The 18,970-nt window shown below is 46.7% G+C and overlaps 1 protein-coding gene across 1 annotated transcript in view; it reads left to right on the plus strand.

Moving 5' to 3' along the window:
* LOC122799510 (serine/threonine-protein phosphatase 5-like) overlaps positions 1-18,970 on the plus strand; it is a 995,806-nt gene that overhangs the window by 600,444 nt on the left and 376,392 nt on the right. Inside the window, exon 9 of the mRNA XM_044069034.1 lies at positions 531-709. Coding sequence (XP_043924969.1) covers positions 531-709 — 179 coding nt within the window. The remainder of the gene's footprint in view (positions 1-530; positions 710-18,970) is intronic.

An 18,970-nucleotide genomic window follows, 5' to 3' on the forward strand; every position in this document is an offset into this window, starting at 1 on the left:
GGGCCAAAGCAAGTTTTGCTGAAGTCATTTTATGTGAGTTTGTTGAGGGCTCTTCTCAGCCTTGCACCTCCTGTCTGTTTTTTGAGCTTTATTACTCTCCTTTCTTTCAGGAATACTGCCACAGTGATATAGAAGGACATAGTATAATTGTGTACAATCGTACCATAACAGCAGATACCCTTCTCTTCACTGTTGCAGTTTTTGCTCCCTCCCTCCAACTCCCTCTTCTTTATTCTACATTTTTTCCTTCTGGATGTGCATGGAGTTTTTATCCTATGATGATTGTTCTCTTCTAGGAAATTTGGTTCTGGGTAGTTACATTAGTACATCTCTTTTATGGCCTGTGTTTTCTGTATGAGGAGCATAAATGTGACACGTGGACCAAATAAGATCCTTTTTTAGCTTTTCCATACTGGCCGAGTGACAGACTATATTGTATTCTGAAAGAAAGTAAATTCCTTAGACAAGTTAATATTTCCTTTCATTCCTTTGCATTATATTTTAAAACTGTAATTTTTTTTTTTTGGCAGAATGGTCGGTCAGTGAGTAAACGAGGAGTGAGCTGCCAGTTTGGACCAGATGTAACCAATAAATTCCTGGAGCAAAACAGTCTAAAGTATATTATTCGTAGCCATGAGGTAAAGCCTGATGGGTATGAAGTTGCACATGATGGGAAATGCATCACAGTGTTCTCTGCTCCAAATTATTGGTAGGTGTTCTTGACATAATTACTGTGACCAGCTGTATTTTTTTCAAATTAGGTGGTTTAGTTAAAAAAGGAAGCAGACTGTTTGGGTTAAAGGTCCAAGCCAAAATTTTATATCGTTCAATGACAAGATTTTGTGTATAAGCAGATCTGTTTTCTAGGAAATTTTTCTTTTCAAAGAGTTCTGTGGTTCTTTTGTTCTTGATTAAGTTTTTATTATATGAATAATGTACTTAATAGTGCGCTAGAATGTGTCTTTATTTAATGTACTAATTATTTTACTTTAAGGACACTTATTTGCACTTTCATTGCCAGTGTTTTATTTAAAAACAGGGTTAATATACTGGTAAAAACATTTTAGATATTTAGTGGTATCCATACATTAGATCAGGTGTAATCATGCTGCTTATTAACTATATGTTTAATTTGAAATGTTAATAAAATAAAACATTGTATTAGTATAGCACTTTCCTTGTGTCAAAGTACTGTAGTAGTATTTTAAAACTATAGTGAAATGAAGCATCCGACAAGCACATCCTCCCCACCTGAAAATTACTTGCACAACATTTATAGTCAGGAAGTTTTACAGCTGCACAAGGACAAGGAGTCTTTACACCTGTCATATAAGTGTATTTGGTTTACCTTTGAAAACTTGAAATGCACATTGTAGAAAGACAATTGTGCGGAAGTATGTTTTCAGATACCCGAATAGAAATGCAGCAAATGTGCACTGAGCAAATGCACACTGACATTCGCTTATTGCAGATTCGGCATTTTGGGTGAAGAGTGCACTATAGTGGGGATTGGGAAGTGGACCCTTTCCCCACTGTAGTGCAACTTCAGAGCTAGAATAATAAAGTAGGGGGGTGCAGGGGGGCTTGACCCCCTGCATTACGATCTGTATTCGTAATTGTAATCCGAAAATCAGCTAATCTGGTTTTCGATTTGCTGATTTTCAAACATTGGTGCAGTTCGAAATGACTATTTTCATCATTCCGGTTTGCACAAAGGGCCGTTCGGATAGTTGATTTTCAACTAATCAAAGGTAAGCCATATATTTAACTACCTCCACTCTGTTCCTCCCTTCTCATTAGGTCTTTTTACATCTTGTCCTATGTCTTGTAAGGCCTAGTTTATCTGTGTCAGTCTCTCTGTCTCTAACCCGTGCTATGGATCCACAGCCCTCTTTATTAAAACATGCTTTTGCTGATTCAGGAATATTTGTTTACTGTTTGATGCCTCTGATGTTCTTCATGTTTCACTGTTGCAGCCATCACCTGTGGGTTATCCCTGCTGTGGTAGCCCTCGGCTGGCCCGAATACCAGAGTCTGTGTTTTTCTTTGTCAGCTGCTGTCGCATGTAGACTGGCGTCATGTCGTCAGTGCTATAAAGCAAGACAGCTGATGCCATTACATCAGTCTTTCTTGCTGTGGAGCCCGTAGCAGAAGCAGTTCACAAGTGTGCCAGTCGGCCACTACCAGAGCTCATATCACAGCCAGTCGGTCACTGCCAGAGCTCATATCACAGCTGAAAACGTCTAAAGCTAAGTACCCCTTTGGGGATCTCTCTTTCTTGCACTAACCGATGTCTGAAAAAGTTAATTCTCACCTGCGGAAAGCAGATCTCACACCAAGACTTCCATTATTACTGAGTCACTTGTTTAGGCCCAGACCACAACTTCACCTGTTGCCGGTTCTGTGCCCTCTTTAACACGAGAACCATTCATCGTCGAGCTATTTTTGTAGACTGGTATTTTCGTCCTCCATTTTCAGAAATGGCGTCGGTCAGCCAACAATCTGTAGAGCTTCCAAAAAAGAGTGGGGATAAAGATAGACAGGACCATGCAAGGCTAAGCCTTCTGACGACTCATCCACTAAGGTCGTCAGTTGTCCGAAATTCAGTGAGGTGCTTTCGCAGCCTCTGATGCCCGAGGTGATTGCTACGCAGACCTCTACCGAGACCTGTTCAGAGTCCGGTGTGCCGCAGAAATCATCTTCATCTTCAGAGCTTTTGGTTGTCTCTGCCTCTGTTGGGTCCGGATCCGCAATGCAGGCATCGGCTTCCGTGAAGGTCTTTCGCACTACTGATTCTAGTCAGAAACTTACGTCTTCACACCCGACTACTGTTTCTGTCAGACCGATGAATACTCTTAGGCTTAGAAGCCAGGCCACACTTAAAATCTGTCTCTAGCCACCATCTTACTCCCACCCTTCCACCCCAGGTCCAGATGCTTAAGATGGCGGAGGATCTTATTTCCCTTGTCAGGGGCAGTCAAGCCACAACTTCTAAAAGGAAAAGACACCCTTCTCCTGAACTATTGACAGAGCAAGATTTTGAGGAATCCGATTATTCAGATTTTGAAGAGGAACAACAATCTCTAACTGCTTATGAGGATTCAGATGCAGAGGAATCCATCCCTCCTGCCTCCCCACCAGAAGACCTCTCCTTTGGGGAAACCCTCCACACCCACCGGGAACATTTCCAGTGGGAATGTCAGGATTTCCCTCAGTCTAAGAAAAGGCTAAGAGAATTTCTAGACCTATCCCAACACAGACCACTTGTCATCCCCCCTATTTTAGAAGTGGTGGATGGTGTTTTCCATGAATCCAGTTTAGCCCCGGACGCCCTCCCACCTGCTCCCAGTAAACCAGACAGGTATTACAGATTACCAGACACTCACAAATACCTGTACAGAAGTCGTGCTGCAGACCCGGAGGTCATTACACAGGGTCCCAAGGGAGCCAGGGGTAGTTCTGCAAAGAGCCCTACTACTCCTAATAAGGATGCCAGAGCTCTGGACAGATGGGGCAAAAAAGTTTACAACTCTGTAACCTTAGCTATCAGACCTCTCAACTGTCAGTTCCATATGGTAAAATATCAACAGCTTACTTTAGAACTATTAAAGCAAAAGTAATCTACCTTTCTTGACTGTGCCATTTCTAAGGCATTAGCAGATCTATTGCAGTCTACTTGTCAAGCGGCAAGGCACTCTTTACACTGTGGATGTGACGCACAGGAAGCCTCAAGCAGGGCAGCATTGTCTGAATCTTGTCATTAGGAGACCTGCATGGTTGAAGGAACAATCTCTACCTGATCATGTCAAGTCTAAATTAATTGATGCACCTTTGGATAAAGACCGCTTGTTTGGAGAGAAAGAATAGGTGCTTAAAAAAAAAATGGAAGACAAAGCAAAATCTATGCAAACAGTAAAAGATTTCTTTCAGGTTCAACCTCCTAGATTCAGCAGACATTTTCCTCTAAGTACTGGTCCTTTCCTGCTCCTAGCAGACAGGGACAAGCTAAGCCCCTCAGGGACAGGCCTCCCAGGTCCATACAACAGGGACAACAGAGAACCAAGCAGTGGACCATGTCCGCCTGTAAGGCAGGGAGTTCTAAGCCATCCCTCTATGGCAAAAACTCTGTGACTCCCACTCCCCCCTCTACCCTCCTTTCCCCAAAAGCTTGGAGGAAGGCTGTCCCTGTACAAAGAAAATTGGCTTTCTGTAACCAAGGACCAGTGGGTCTTAAAGATCATTTTTCATGGATACAGATTCACTTTCAGTGAACTCCCAATTCCCAGAGGCTACCCAGACATACCTCCCAATCAGTAACAGATGCATTAAAACAAGTTCAAACTTTCATAGCCCAGGGGGCAGTAGAACCTGTCCCCGCAGATCAAGCAGGCAAAGGCTTTTATTCCACACTTTTCATTTTTCCCAGAAAGGAGGGCAATTGGCACCCCATCCTGGATCTGTCCATTCTGAACACATCCCTGGTGGTCCCCAAATTCAAAATGCTAACCCTGCAGTAGCTGCTGCCTATACTGACAAAAAATGCTTGGTTACTGACTCCCCTGGACCCTAAAAGATGCATACTTCCATATCTCCATAAGGGAGTCCTGCAGGAAAGTCCTGCGTTTCAGAGCAGGCTCACAGCACTTTCAGTTCTCTGCTCTTCCCTTTGGCTTGTCTACTGCTCCCAGGGTATTCACCAAATGTTTGGCCCCGGCCATAGCATTTTGCAGACAGAAAAATATACAGAATGTTAAGTTGTCAAACTCGCCTTCATTCTTGCTGGATGGGTTCGGAGCCGATCCTCGGCTCCGACTCGGCACTTGCTAAGCGCGAGAGCTCATTTTACCAGCTCGATGCAACCCTATATCCCATGATGCAAGGCGTGACTACCTCAGATCTCGTTTGCCGCTTCGCGAAGAGGTCTCCTTTTTTACCAGCTCAGGTAAATCTTCAATTTATAAAGATTAGTCAGGGTTTTTCTCCTTTACCTCCTATTTTTCATTTATTGAGTATATTTTTATACTAATTGATAATCTCCTACCCTATATTCCCCTACCCTTACGTTAGGATTTATTCCTTTCTTCAGGCCTTAAGCCTCCTTCTCAGTTAATTCCTGTCAGGTTGTGTGTTGTCTGTTTTTTGGGGGTTAACTGTGTGACTGTTGTGTGTTTGTGTATTTTTGGACATAATTATGTCTAAAGAAGTGAAGGTCTCAGGCTTCAAGAAGTGTGACTCGTGCTGTCAGAAAATGTCTCTGACAGACGGTCACACTTCTTGTGTGTACTGCCTGGGGCCTTTACACCTGCAGGACTCCTGTGCCATTTGTCACTCCTTTAGCCAGAGAGTCCTGCAGGAACGAAGAAACAAATTGATTCTTCGTGGCTTGTTAAAGCCAGAGGGTTCTCCGACCAAGGCTGGGTCGGTTAAACCCTCTAAGCCATCTAAAGCCCAGGCTGTAGTGTCCAAGCCTTCGGCTGTGGCTCCGACTCGCCGAGTCGAGATCGGCTCCAGCCGGAGCCGATCTTTCCACTTTGGAAGTTGTTGTGTCGGCTCCGTCTGGCTCCGACACACAAATACCCATTACTTTGTCGGCTCCGGCCGGAGTCGACGTGTCTTTATTCCAGTATTGGAGCCGATAAGTCTTCGGCTCCATCTGGAACCGAGGGGTCGTCGGCTCCGATGGCTCCATCCAGGAAGAGATCTCGGTCTCCTTCCCTGGAGTCGATTCGTTCGGCTCCGGGATCTCCTCTTTTGTCGGAGCGGAGCCATCGGAGCCGATCTTCAAGATCTTCCAGGCTGTCAGACCACGATTTAGAGAGGGTGGTAAGCAGACTGTTGAAGTCACAGGCAGTAGCCCAAATGCTCCATAGCCTGTCTCAACAGACGTCTGCTATTTCTCATCCCCCTGAACTTCCTCCTCCGACTCTCCTTCAGAGTTGAGCGGAGCTCTCGGGCGGTGACCGTGGAGTGCGCGGGAGCCGATACTTCCCCTTTCGGTTCCGACGTCTTCGGCTCCGATCTCCTCCATGAGACCTTCTTTGGAGGGATCCGGTCGTCGAGTCTCCCTTGTCGGCTCCGAGGGGGCGAGTGGCATCGGACCCTTGTCCGACCCTGCTCTCCCTCTTGGAGCCGGCATTGGTGAGCTCGGCACCGACATTGGCTTCGGAGCCTTCTCTTTCGGTGGGGCCGGGGATTCCTGTTTCTTCGGAGCGGGATTCTTCTGGCCTCCCTGGAAGAGGAGCCTTCGAGGTGATGGAGTGTCCTAGCCCCTGAGCTAGGTCAACGGTCTATTCCTTTAGCTCCTCCATCTTCGGTGCCTGTTGATGTCTCTTGCCAGTCTCTTGCTCCTGGACCCAGAGATCCATCGCCCCAGGTTTCCCCATTGGGAATAACTTCCTCTTTCGAGGTTTCTCCTGATCCTGCAGCAGAACCCCCGCATAAGAGGACGTGTAAGAGGAAGCACACAGACTCCCCTGAGTCTACTACATCAGATACCGACTTAGATGAGTCGGAGGGTTCCCCGTGGTCCCCCTCTGAGGATGTTTCCTTTTCAGACATCCTGGAACTTCTTAAGCAGAGGGGGAACTGGCCTTCCATTGACCCCTCCGAGGATGAGTCGGTATATCTGGAGGCTTTTGGATCTCGACCCTCCACCTCCTGGGTGTCTCCGCCTTTCGACCCACTCATGCAAGTAGTGGCTCGGAAGGCGTGGGCAGCCCTGGATTCTGTGGAACCAGTTCCTAGGAGGCCCTCCAAATTTTTAACAGCCCCTGCAGACAAACAGTATCTTTCTAAGGGCGTCCCTGTTGATGCTATGGTGGTGGCGGCAGCCACCAAGAAGGAACTTGCTGATCCTTCTGTGCCTGTCCATCCTCCTAATAAGGATTCTAGGACCATGGATAGGTACGGCAAGTGGATGTTTTCTTCAGCGACCTTTGCTATGCGTTCGCTGAACTACATTTGTCACTTTACCAGACTTCAGAGAGACATTCTCAAGGAACTAGGTGAAGTGATTCAGGATCCTTCGGCGACTGGGGCTCAGGAAAAGATTGCCTCACAGCTAGGAATCCTCAATTCTTTGACTAACTCCTCCATGCGGCTCATTTCTTATGCAGCCGATGGGGCGAGTAGGGCCGCAGGCACAGGAGTGGCACTTAGGCGTCAGGCCTGGATGCGGCTTTGTAATTTTGCAGACCCTTTTAAGGCGTCCTTCACCAATACCCCCTTTGACGGTTCGGCTTTGTTTGGACCTCAGGTGAAGGATACGTTGACCAGGTGTGAACAAGACGGCAAGACCCTTTCTGCCGTAGGAGTCCATTTCTCCACCCCTTCAAGACCCTATCCAAAGGGTCAGAAGGGAGGGAAAATGTGGTTCCGTAAATCTCAAGGAGTCACGCCGGACACACGTGGTCAGTTTACCCCAGAGGCAGAGGGGTAATAATAATAGGCGCCCCTAGGGGCAGAGGGGGTCCGCAGAATCAGGGTAACAGGGAGACTCTCCCTGATAAACCCTTCCAGCATCCCTGAAGTGTTGCCCGACTGCCCACCCTTGGAGGCAGTCGGGGGAAGATTGTCGCTGTACCCAATAGCCTGGCGTTCCCTCTCTCAAGACAAATGGGTACAGTCGATTTATATCCGAGGGCTACAATATCCCTTTCGAGAGGTATCCCGTTCCTCATCAATCCCTTCCAGACGTCTCAACCGGTCTAAGGGAATTGGCAAAGCAGGAGGTATCAAAGCTCCTAGCAAAAAGAGCCGTCCAAATAGTGCCAGCAGACCAAGTAGGATCCGGCATCTACTCAAGATTCTTTTTGGTCCCCAAAAGGACGGGAGATTGGAGACCAGTTTTAGACCTCAGCAAACTAAACAAGTTTGTCAAGAAGGCAAGGTTCCGGATTGTCACGCTTCAGTCCATTCTACCCTTTTTGGGCAAGGACAACTGGATGTGCTCAATAGACCTTCAGGATGCGTACTATCATATAAAGATTCACAGGCGCTCCAGAAGGTTTCTCCGCTTTCGGCTGGGGTCCAGTCATTTTCAATTCAGAGCCCTGCCCTTTGGCCTCACTACAGCTCCCAGAGTGTTCACCAAATGTATGGCAGTTGTTACGGCTCATCTGAGATGTCAAGGATTCCAGGTGTTTCCGTATCTAGACGACTGGCTCCTCTCCGCCACCACCAGGCATCAACTTCTCAAGGCCAGAGACTACACTCTGCAAATCTGCAAACAATTGGGGATTTCAATAAACTTCGAAAAATCTTCTCTGTCGCCTTGCCAATCTATTACCTTTATAGGCGCAGAATTAAACACTGTCTGTATGTCAGCCAGACTGACAAAACAAAGAATTCTGGACATTCAGAAGTATGTTCGGATCATATTACTCAGCAAGAAGATCAGAGCCAAATTTGTCCTGAAGGTTCTGGGTCTTATGGCTGCGGCCATTGTTCTACTGCCATTAGCCCGCTTCCACATGCGTCTTCTGCAGTGGATGTTGTTCGCTCAATGGTCATTCCAGCAGCTCCCCATGAGTCACGAGATTTTTGTCACGCAGTCGTGCAAGAGTCATCTAACCTGGTGGATGTCTTCTCCTCTACTCCATCAGGGCCGACTGTTTGTTCCCCCAGTTCCGGTTGCCACAGTCACATCGGATGCCTCTCTGATCGGGTAGGGGACATTATCAGGGCAGGATGGTCCATGGGACTTGGCAACCCATAGAATACCATCTGCACATAAATGTCCTAGGGATGAGAGCAGTGCTTTTAACGTTGCAAGCCCTCAGCGACTTTCTTCCCTTAGGGACTATTGCAGTTCAGACGGACAACATGTCTGTAGTCTGGTATATCAACAAGCAGGGCGGGACCAGGTCCTACCCACTGTGTCGAGAAGCTCTCAGACTTTGGCAATGGGCGATCTCCTCTCATCGGTTTCTGATAGCAACGCATATCCCCGGGAGATCCAACCTCTTAGCGGACAGACTGAGCAGAGCTATTCTCATGCCACACGAGTGGTCTTTCAAGCAATCGGTAGTGGACAAGATTTTTCAGAAGTGGGGCTTCCCTTCCTGCGACCTTTTTGCTACACCCCAAAACAGCAAATGCTCAGACTTCTTCACCCTCTTTCCTCTACCAGGCCATTCCCCGAGAGACTCTCTAACCCAGGATTGGCCCCGGGGACTTCTGTATGCTTTTCCTCCATTTCCACTGATGCCTCAAGTTATTCAGAAAGCTACCGTATTGAGAGCCAAGTTGATCCTCATTGCCCCTTACTGGCCTCGACAAATTTGGTTTCCGTCCCTGCATCGTCATCTCCTGGCCCAGCCTTGGCATCTGGACCCAGTTCCAGATCTTCTGACCCACCAGTCGGGTCAACCGCACCGGGCCATTCATTCTCTCAACCTCACTGCTTGGTTGCTCCACTTCCTTCCTTAACCAGGCTTCCTATGATCTCTAACCCCGTTAGGAACATCATAGTAGCTTCTCTTAAGTCTTCCACCAGAAAGATTTATGCCAGTAAGTGGAAACGTTTTTCTTTCTGGGCGAAGTCTAAACACATAGATCCCTTTACTGCTCCACTGCATTCAGTTTTTGACTTCTTAGCAGAGATTTTTCAATCGGGGTCTTCCTCTTCTACAGTTAAAGTCCAATTGGCAGCAATCTCTAATTTTCATGTTGGTTTAGCGGATCAAAGCATAATGTCCCACAAGCTTTGCAAAGCCTTTCTGAGAGGTGTATTTCTCCTGAAGCCACCAATCAGAGATCCTCCTCCGCAATGGGATTTGAATTTAATGCTGGCATCCTTGATTCTACCCCTTGAACCGGCTGCTACATGCTCCTTAAAGTTTCTTTCCTGGAAAACAATTTTCTTGGTTGCTGTTACTTCAGCTAGAAGGGTTTCTGAACTTCAGGCCCTCTGTGTCCGTTTCCCTTACTTGATTTTTCACAAAGATAGGGTATCTTTAAGAATTAATCCGTCTTTTTTGCCCAAAGTTGCTTCCCAGACGAATCTTAACCAATCTATTGATTTGCCAGTTTTTTCCCTAATTATTCAGACAAAGCTGAACAAAAACTTCATTGCTTAGATGTCCATCGTCAGCTCAGATATTATTTGGACAGAACTAAACAATTCAGAAAATCTGATCAACTATTCCTTTCTTATGCAGAGAACAGAAAGGGTCTCCCAGTCTCTAAAGTGACCTTATCCAGATGGCTGTCTTCTATCATTTCTTATGTTTATCGTCTTAGAGGTAAGCAACTATCCTCAAAACCAAAAGCACATTCTACCCAGGAGCCTGTCCACATCCACAGCCTTTCAGGATAGGCTACCTATTGACACCATTTGTGCAGCAGCCACTTGGGCCACTCCTCACACCTTTGTCTCTCATTACAAATTGGACTTGGCCTCCAGGGACAGGGCTAGGTTTGGTTCCACAGTTCTCAAGAGTCTGTTCCATTGAGCCACCCAGGATAGAGGTGCTACGGACGCGGTCCCATCCAGCAAGAATGAAGGCGAGTTAGACAACTTAACATTTAGAAGTTATGTACATACCATAACGTTCCATGTTAGTTGTCTTCTCTCGCCTTCTTTCTTGCGTCCCTCCCTTCTTCCCCCTGGCCTGGACTGATCTTGAGGTTGTACCTTCTTTTTGTTGGGGGTGTTGTCACTCTTTCCAAGAGTTCTCAGTAGGAAGAGTCATAATTGTTAGTGGCTAGTGGCCTAGATGTTCTTCGTCTCCCATTGCTGCAGTCATGACATATGGGTAGTCCGCTGTCCTCGGTCGGCCCGAATACCAAAGGGCTAGGATTGGCGTCAGTCACTGGCGCTTGAAGCTGACGTCAGAGCGTGCCAGTATTAATGTGCATGACTGACGCCATATCCTCAGTCTTTCTTGCCGCGTGGTCCGAAGCAGAAGCAGCGTTTGCAAGTGCCGTTCGGCGTTCTGAAATTGTCGGTTTTCGAGTTTCAGACTGGAGACCAAGTTGGGCTAAGTACCCCGTTGGGGAAACTTTTGTCTTTTTCTTGCCTCAGTTTGACGGATGTCAGAAAAAGTTAATAACTGTATTTCTTGTGGGAAACAGATTCCTCATAGGGATTACCATTCACTTTGTATTCCTTGTCTAGGGCCTGAGCACGACGTTGTTGGGTGTCGCTTTTGTGCTACTTTTAACAAGCGTACTATTAAACGTCGGTTAGATTGTGCTAGGCTTGTGTTTGGTAATCGTTGTAATTACAACATGCCGTCGGATTCTCCGACGCCCGGTTCTTCTAAAAAGCGCAAAGAAAAGTCTTTGCGGTCCAAACAGGATGAGTCGTCCATTGCGGACGCCGGTTCGGTAGAACCGCCGACTACTTCTGAGGCTCCTACCGAGGGTTTGTCTGAATCCCAGGGGGAGCCTTTACTACTACAGGAAGTGGCTTCTCCAGTGTTAGGCCAGGCTGAGGGTGCTTCTCAGGTGTCGGTGGTTCCCTCCCCTCATAGGGTGGTTAGGCCTTCTCCTTCTCTTGGCAAAAGCCATGCTAAGACTAAGTCTGTCCCTGCTGGTTCTGGTCATGGTTCTAGTCCCCCGGGTCCAGCTCCTAGGAAGCACATGTTAAAGATGGCTGAGGATTTGATAACTTTAATTAGGGGTTCTATGCCCCCCCCTGAGAAGAGGCCCAGGGTAGAGACAGAGTTGGAGGGTTTGGCTCATTCTTCCAATGAGTCAGATTCTTCTGTGGAAGAACTTCAAGATTTCCCTCCCTATTCAGATTCGGAGGCAGAGGACATTACTCCCTCTGCATCCCCTCCAGAAGATTTTTCCTTCTCTGAGACCTTGCATTCCATGAGGGAACATTTTAAATGGGAAGGCCAAGATTATTCAGATTCTCGTAAAAGATTAAGGGAATTCTTATTTTTGCCTCAGCATAGGCCCTTGGCTATTCCCCCTGTACTGGATGTTGTTCAGGATGTGTTTTCTGAAGCTGCCCTTAACCCCGATTCTTTGCCTCCCGCCCCTGTTAAACCTGATAGATACTACAGAGTTCCGGAAGCTCACAAGTACCTATATAAGAGTCCTAGGGCTGATCCAGAAACTATTACTCAAGGCCCTAAAGGTGTTAGGGCTTCTGTGGTTAAAAATCCAGTTCCTCTGGATAAGGATGCTAGAGCCCTGGATAGGTGGGGCAAGAAAGTGTATACCTCTTCTACTTTGTCTATGAGAGCTTTAAATTGTCAGTTTCATATGCTCAGGTATCAGAATTATTTGCTGGGCCAATTGAAATCTAAAGTGGATGCTTTAGCTGAAGGTATTGAGTGTAAAGAGCTTCAGGATTTAGTACATGCTTCAGATCAAGTTGGTAAGCATTCCTTACAGTGTGGTTTTGATGCTTTACAGGCTTCTTCCAGGGTGGCTGCTACTAGTTCAGTTATTCGCAGGCATGCCTGGCTTAAAGATCAAACCTTGTCAGAGCATGTTAAGGCTCGAATTATAGATGCTCCTCTTCAATCTGATGTTCTTTTTGGTCCTCCTGTAGAATCAGTTTTGAAAAAAATGGAGGAAAAAGCTAAGTCTATGCAGACGGTTAAGGACTTTTTGCAGGTTCAGCCCCCTAAGTTTAGTAGGAATTGGCCAGCTAAGGGATGGTCTTTCCTCTCTTCAGATTATCAATCTAGGGGCAGGTCGAGGCGAGGTAGGGGTAGAGCTTCCTCTCAGGGCCCTTTTACCTCTAGGAATTTGAGCTCTTCTACTCCTTCTGCTGGTGAGGGCAGGGGTCAGTCCTTTCGGAAACAAACCCAATGACCTATGTCTTCAGCTGCCAGACACTGCCTTGCTGGCAGCTCCTCTAGGAGGAAAACTGGGACTTTTCAAAAGGAATTGGCATTTGGTTACCCAGGACAAATGGGTATTGGACATTATAAATCGAGGCTACAAATTTTATTTCCACACCTTCCCTCCTTTCAAAGGTATGCCGGACGTGCCTCCTCGGCAAAGACTGGAAGCTCAGGCACAGATTTCTTCTCTGCTTCAGTTGGGAGCAATACAGGTAGTACCTTCTGCAGAAATGGGCACAGGGTTTTATTCCCGTCTTTTCTTAGTGCCAAAGAAAGGAAATACTTGGAGACCAATTCTGGATGTGTCCATTCTAAACACCTATCTGGATATTCCAAAATTCAAGATGTTAACACTGCAACAGCTACTACCTTTGCTAGGCAAAGATCACTGGATGGTAACTCTGGATCTCAGAGGCCTATCTTCACATTCCTATCAGGCCCAGTTGCAGGAGATTCCTGAGATTTCGGAATGGGAATTTGCATTATCAGTTCTCTGCATTGCCATTTGGCTTATCTACTGCGCCCAGGGTTTTCACAAAAGTCCTGGCTCCAGTAATAGCTTTTCTCAGACAGAGGAATACAAATTTATCCTTATCTGGACGACTGTTTGATTCTGGCTCAAGACAAGCACGGACTTCTTCAACATCTACAGTATGTAATGACAGTTTTAAGATGCCTAGGGTATTCTGTGAACGAAATAAAGTCCAGTCTAGTACCCTCTCAGGAGATGTGTTTTCTGGGTGTGAGACTGAATACAGCTACTCAGATGGCATTTCTTACCCCGGACAAACAAAGAAATCTTCATCTATACTTCCAACAGCTATCAGTAATGTCCAGGCTGACTGCAAGGACAGTCCTTCAAGCCTTGGGGTTCATGGCATCTTGCATTCTAGTACTTCCCAATGCCAAACTGCATATGAGGAAGCTACAATGGTATCTCAAAAGCGTGTGGACTCAACACAGCCACGATTTGGACACTGTCATACGGATTCTGCCTTGCATCCAGAAGGAATTTGTGTGGTGGGCTCAGGAATGTCACCTAAACAAGGGACTCTCTGTGACCCAACCAGAGGCAAGTCAGATATTAACGACAGACGCCTCGGAGTCAGCTTGGGGAGCTCATTTCAAGGGAAAATGGATACAAGACCTTTGGCCCCCAAAGCTACTTCACTTGCATATCAACATGAAAGAGATGCTGGCAGTTCAGTTTGCATTGGAAGCATTCAAGGACCTACTTCAACCTGGACAGGTGTTGATTCGAACAGACAACACCACTGTCATGTGGTACATCAACAAGCAGGGGGGAACTCATTCTTACCCTCTTTGCAGACAAGCAATGCTATTATGGGAAACTGCTTTAAATCTGCATATCACTCTTCGGGCACAGTTTCTGCCAGGAACACAAAATTCTTTAGCAGATGTTCTGAGCAGACGGTTTGTGGATCCTCATGAATGGAAGTTGGACCCTCAGGTATTTCTTCAGTTAACCATGGCTTGGGGAACTCCAGACATAGATCTGTTCGCTTCTCCTCTGAATTTCCAGCTGCCAAAGTTTTGCACAGGGCTGTTTCATCCAAAAGCCTGGAAAATAGATGCTCTGTCCTTCAGTTGGAGCAATCTTCACGTGTATGCCTTTCCTCCTTTGCCTCTTCTTCCAAAGGTACTGTTGAAAGTCAGGAGGGAAAACCCTTGCATGATTCTTATTGCACCAGATTGGCCACGTCAGCATTGGTACCCTCTGTTGAGGAGTTTAATTCACGGGACACCTTGGCCATTACCACAGATTCCTCACTTGTTATCTCAGGTGAACAATCATTTTCTCAATGTCAGGGTACAATCCCTGCACCTGACAGCCTGGCACATTCTGCCTTAAAGCAGGAGGGCCTTCAGCTCCCTCAACAAGTTTTGGATGTTATTTTGGAAGCCAGGCGGCCTAGCACTCGAAAGGTTTATGCTGATACATGGAAGAGATTTTTACTTTGGAGTTCAGCTAAAGGCTTTGATGTTTCATTACCTAATTTGAGTTATGCACTTCAATATTTGACTACATTATTGGACAAAGGTTTGTCTTTTTCTTCTGTGAAAGTACATGCTGCAGCTATTTCTGCTCACTATGATTATGACCCTCCTTTATTTTCACATCCACTGTTTAAACAGTTTCTTAGAGGGGCGAAGAATATAAGACCCCCACGAAGAGCTCCCACTCCTTCCTGGGATCTTAATTTTGTTTTGGAGAAGCTGACTCTGCCTCCTTTTGAACCTGCAGCTACAGCTGAGTTGAAGTTTTTGTCTTGGAAGACTGCTTTTTTGTTGGCTGTCACTTCTGCTAGAAGGGTATCTGAATTACAGGCTCACATGGCAGTGGAACCTTTTCTGATTTTTCACAAGGACAGAGTTTCCTTACGTACTAATCCTACTTTTATGCCTAAAGTGATTTCTAATGTAGCATTGAACCAGTCTATACATTTGCCTACTTTTTATGCTAACCCCCAAAATAAAGGGGAAAGAGTTTTGCATTCTTTGGATGTACATAGGCAGTTACGGTATTATTTGAGCAGAACCAAAGAGTTCAGGTTGTCTCAACAATTATTTGTTTGACTTCACAAGGGAAAGCTGTTTCGAAACAAACTATTTCTAAGTGGATTGGCCATTGTATTGCTTTTTGTTATTCTCATCATGGGAAGAGTGTTCCAGTTGGGATTAGGCCTCATTCTACTAGGGCTACTGCCACCTCTACTGCGTTTCTAAGAGGGGTAGCTACTAAAGATATTCTAGAGGCAGCTACTTGGAGTTCTGTACACACCTTTACAAAGCATTATCATTTACCTCTTTATTCCAGGTCCAGGGCTGGGTTTGCCACTGCAGTTTTACAGGGCATGTTAGCAGCTCCCTAATGCAATTTAGTTTGCCAGCCTCCCTCTTCCGTTGCTGTGGGATTCTACCCATATGTCATGACTGCAGCAATGGGAGACGAAGAACATAGTACAGTTTTGTACCTACCATAAATGTAGATGTTCGAGGATCACCATTGCTGCAGTCCAATTTTCCCTCCCTCCTTCCCCCTTTTTAGGTTGGGGTTTTTGGGTTGTGTTTTGTGCATTCTGACATCTGGGGCAAGAAAGACTGAGGATATGGCGTCAGTCATGCGCATTAATACTGGCACGCTCTGACGTCAGCTTCAAGCGCCGGTGACTGACGCCAGTCCTAGCCCTTTGGTATTCGGGCCGACCGAGGACAGCGGACTACCCATATGTCATGACTGCAGCAATGGTGATCCTCGAACATCTACATTTATGGTAGGTACAAAACTGTACTTTTCTCCTACATTAGTAATCTTCTTCCTGGGGAAGAAGTGTTTTTGGCAGGGTTTTCTTCTAGCTACCAAACGAGATCTGAGGTAGTCACGCCTTGCATCATGGGATATAGGGTTGCCTCGAGCTGGTAAAATGAGCTCTCGAGCTTAGCAAGTGCCGAGTCAGAGCCGAGGATCGGCTCCGAACCCATCCAGCAAGAAAGAAGGCGAGAGAAGACAACTAACATGGAACGTTATGGTATGTACATAACTTCTAATTTACCCTTATCTGGATGACTGCCTCATTCAGGCAGAGTGCAAAGAAAAGCTGCTCTAGGATCTACACTTTGTCAAAACCCTCCTAACTTCCTTGGGGTTCACCATCAACAAGAAGAAATCAAAGCGAACTCCCTCCAGGAGGATCATTTTCCTAGGAGCACTGCTGGTCACAGCATCCCAAATGGCTTTCCTATCCCCAGAAATACAGAGCTTCCTGCCTCTGTACTTTACCTAGTTGGTGTCCAAAAGTCGCCTCACAGCAAGGAAGTTCCTGTAAGCCTTTGGGTACATGGCTTCTTGTATCCTTCTAATTCCTCTGGCCAGGCTTCATATGAGGAAACTTCAGTGGTATCTAAAGAACCTTTGGAGTCCACACTCTCAGCGTCTAGAGACCTCTCTCCCTCTGATCCCCTGTGTAAGGGCCAAGTTTCTCTGGTGGGCAGGGGCCTGTGCCAAGAACGGCAGATGCAACCAAGGTCTTTGGGATGCCCAACACCTTCCCTTGCATATCAACCAGAAGGAAATGATGGCAGTGCAAAAGCCTCTAACATCCTTCCAACCCCATCTCAGGCCAGGAGTTGTCCTTGTCAAAACAGACAACACCACAGTAATGTGGTACATCAAAAAACAGGGAGGGACACAATCTTACACTCTGTGCAGGCTAACCATGAGCTTCTGTCTGACTGCCTCTTCCATGGGATTACACTTAATAGCCCAATACCTACCAGGGATCAGCAACACCCTGGCAGACCACTTAAGCAGACACTTGCTGGACCCCCACGAATGGCAGCTCCACAAAAAGATCTTTTTGCAAGTCACTCAAGTGTGAGGGAATCCGGAGGTGGATCTCTGCTTCACACGTCAACCATCAGCTAAAGAAAGTCTGCACCAGTGAGTATCACCACCTGACATGGAAGGTGGATGCCTTGACCTTCACCTAGAACTCCCTCTGCATGTACTCATTTCCCCTTTTGCCTCTTCTTCTCAGGGTACTCTTCAAGATAAGGGAGGAGGGGCCCAAGGCCATCCTCATTGCTCCAGATTGGCCCAGACAACATTGGTACCCCTTGCTGCGCAGCCTGACATCACAGCCTCCCAGGCAGCTTCCCCTGATCCCAGACCTCTTGACTCAGGTGGGAGGGATGCTGCACCCAGATTTACAAGACTCTCAAGCTATCAGCATGGCTGATACTTCCAGGGTAAGCAAGGGGCTTCTGCTAAGCAAGCAGGTCTTAGACATTATCACAGAGGCCAGAAAGCCCAGCACCAGAAAATCCTATGCAGGGAAATGGGAAAGATTCTGCTCCTGGTGCCAGTCTTGCAGCCGCCGTACTTGCAGAGGTTGTTTCTTCTGGTTGCCAGTCCAGAGGCGCCAGTTCCTCACAACCTTCTGTCCCTCTTATCCTGGACTATCCAGTGGCATTATTAGTGGCCTCCCCTTCTTTTCTGTTAAAATCCACGCCTCAGCCATTTCAGCTCATTTTAATACAGACCAGCCCCTGTTCTCTCATCCTTTGATTAAACCATTCCTCAGAGGGGCTTCTAATATCAGACCTCCCAGAAGGCCTCCCACTCCAGCCTGGGATCTGAATTATGTTTTGTAAAAACTAACCATGTTAAGTTGTCAATCTCGCCTTCATTCTTGCTTGATGGGTTCGGAGCCGATCCTCGGCTCCGACTCGGCACTTGCTAAGCTCGAGAGTCACTTTTACCAGCTCGAGGCAGCCCCATTGCCCATGATGCAAGGCGGTAAGTACCCAGATCTTGTTTGCCGCTTCGCTGATGAGGTCCTCCTTTTACCAGCTCCTGGTAAGTGTTTATTAATACTAAATATTTAGCCCCAATCAGAGAAATTTTCTCTTTTCTATAGATTTCTATCATTCCTAGATAGTTGTGAGTCTTTTTCTGACTAACTTTATTTTTCCTTCTTTACCTTTTTAGTCAGGCCCTTATTTACTCCCATCCCCCCCCCCCCCCCCTGTCAGGGTGTGTGTGTGTGTGAGTTTTTCTTCACATACTTTAACTTTAGTTTGTCTGATTCGGGACTGTGTGTGTAGTGTTTGTTTGGACTATGTCTAAAGAACAGAGGGTCTCAGGCTTCAAGAAGTGTGACTCGTGCTGTCAGAAGATGTCTCTGACAGACGGTCACACTTCTTGTTTATACTGCCTGGGACCTCTCCACCTGCAGGACTCCTGTGCAATTTGTTACTCTTTTAGCCACAGAGTCCTGCAGGAAAGGAGAAATAAACTTATTTTAAGGGGTCTCCTTAAACCGGAGGGCTCCCCAGCCAAATCGGCTCGGCAAGCCTTCTAAGACTACCAAGGTCCAGGCTTCAGTTACTAAGCCTTCGCCTTGGCTCCGACTCTTTGAGTCTAGATCGGCTCGGCTGGAGCCGATCCTGGTTAAATCCTCGGCACCGATGGCTATCGGTGCCGATACTGTTACTGTCACCTTGGTGTCGGCTCCGACTGGCTCCGACCACCATGTGGCTCAGGCTGTCGGCCGACCCGGCCCGACACCATTGTTTCTTGCCTGTATCGGCTCGCTGGAACCGATACATCTGGACCTACACTGGAGCTGAAAAGTTAT

The sequence above is a fragment of the Protopterus annectens genome, chromosome 1.part0 (assembly GCF_019279795.1).
Source record: "Protopterus annectens isolate FY-2018-M chromosome 1.part0, PAN1.0, whole genome shotgun sequence".
NCBI lineage: Eukaryota > Metazoa > Chordata > Ceratodontiformes > Protopteridae > Protopterus > Protopterus annectens.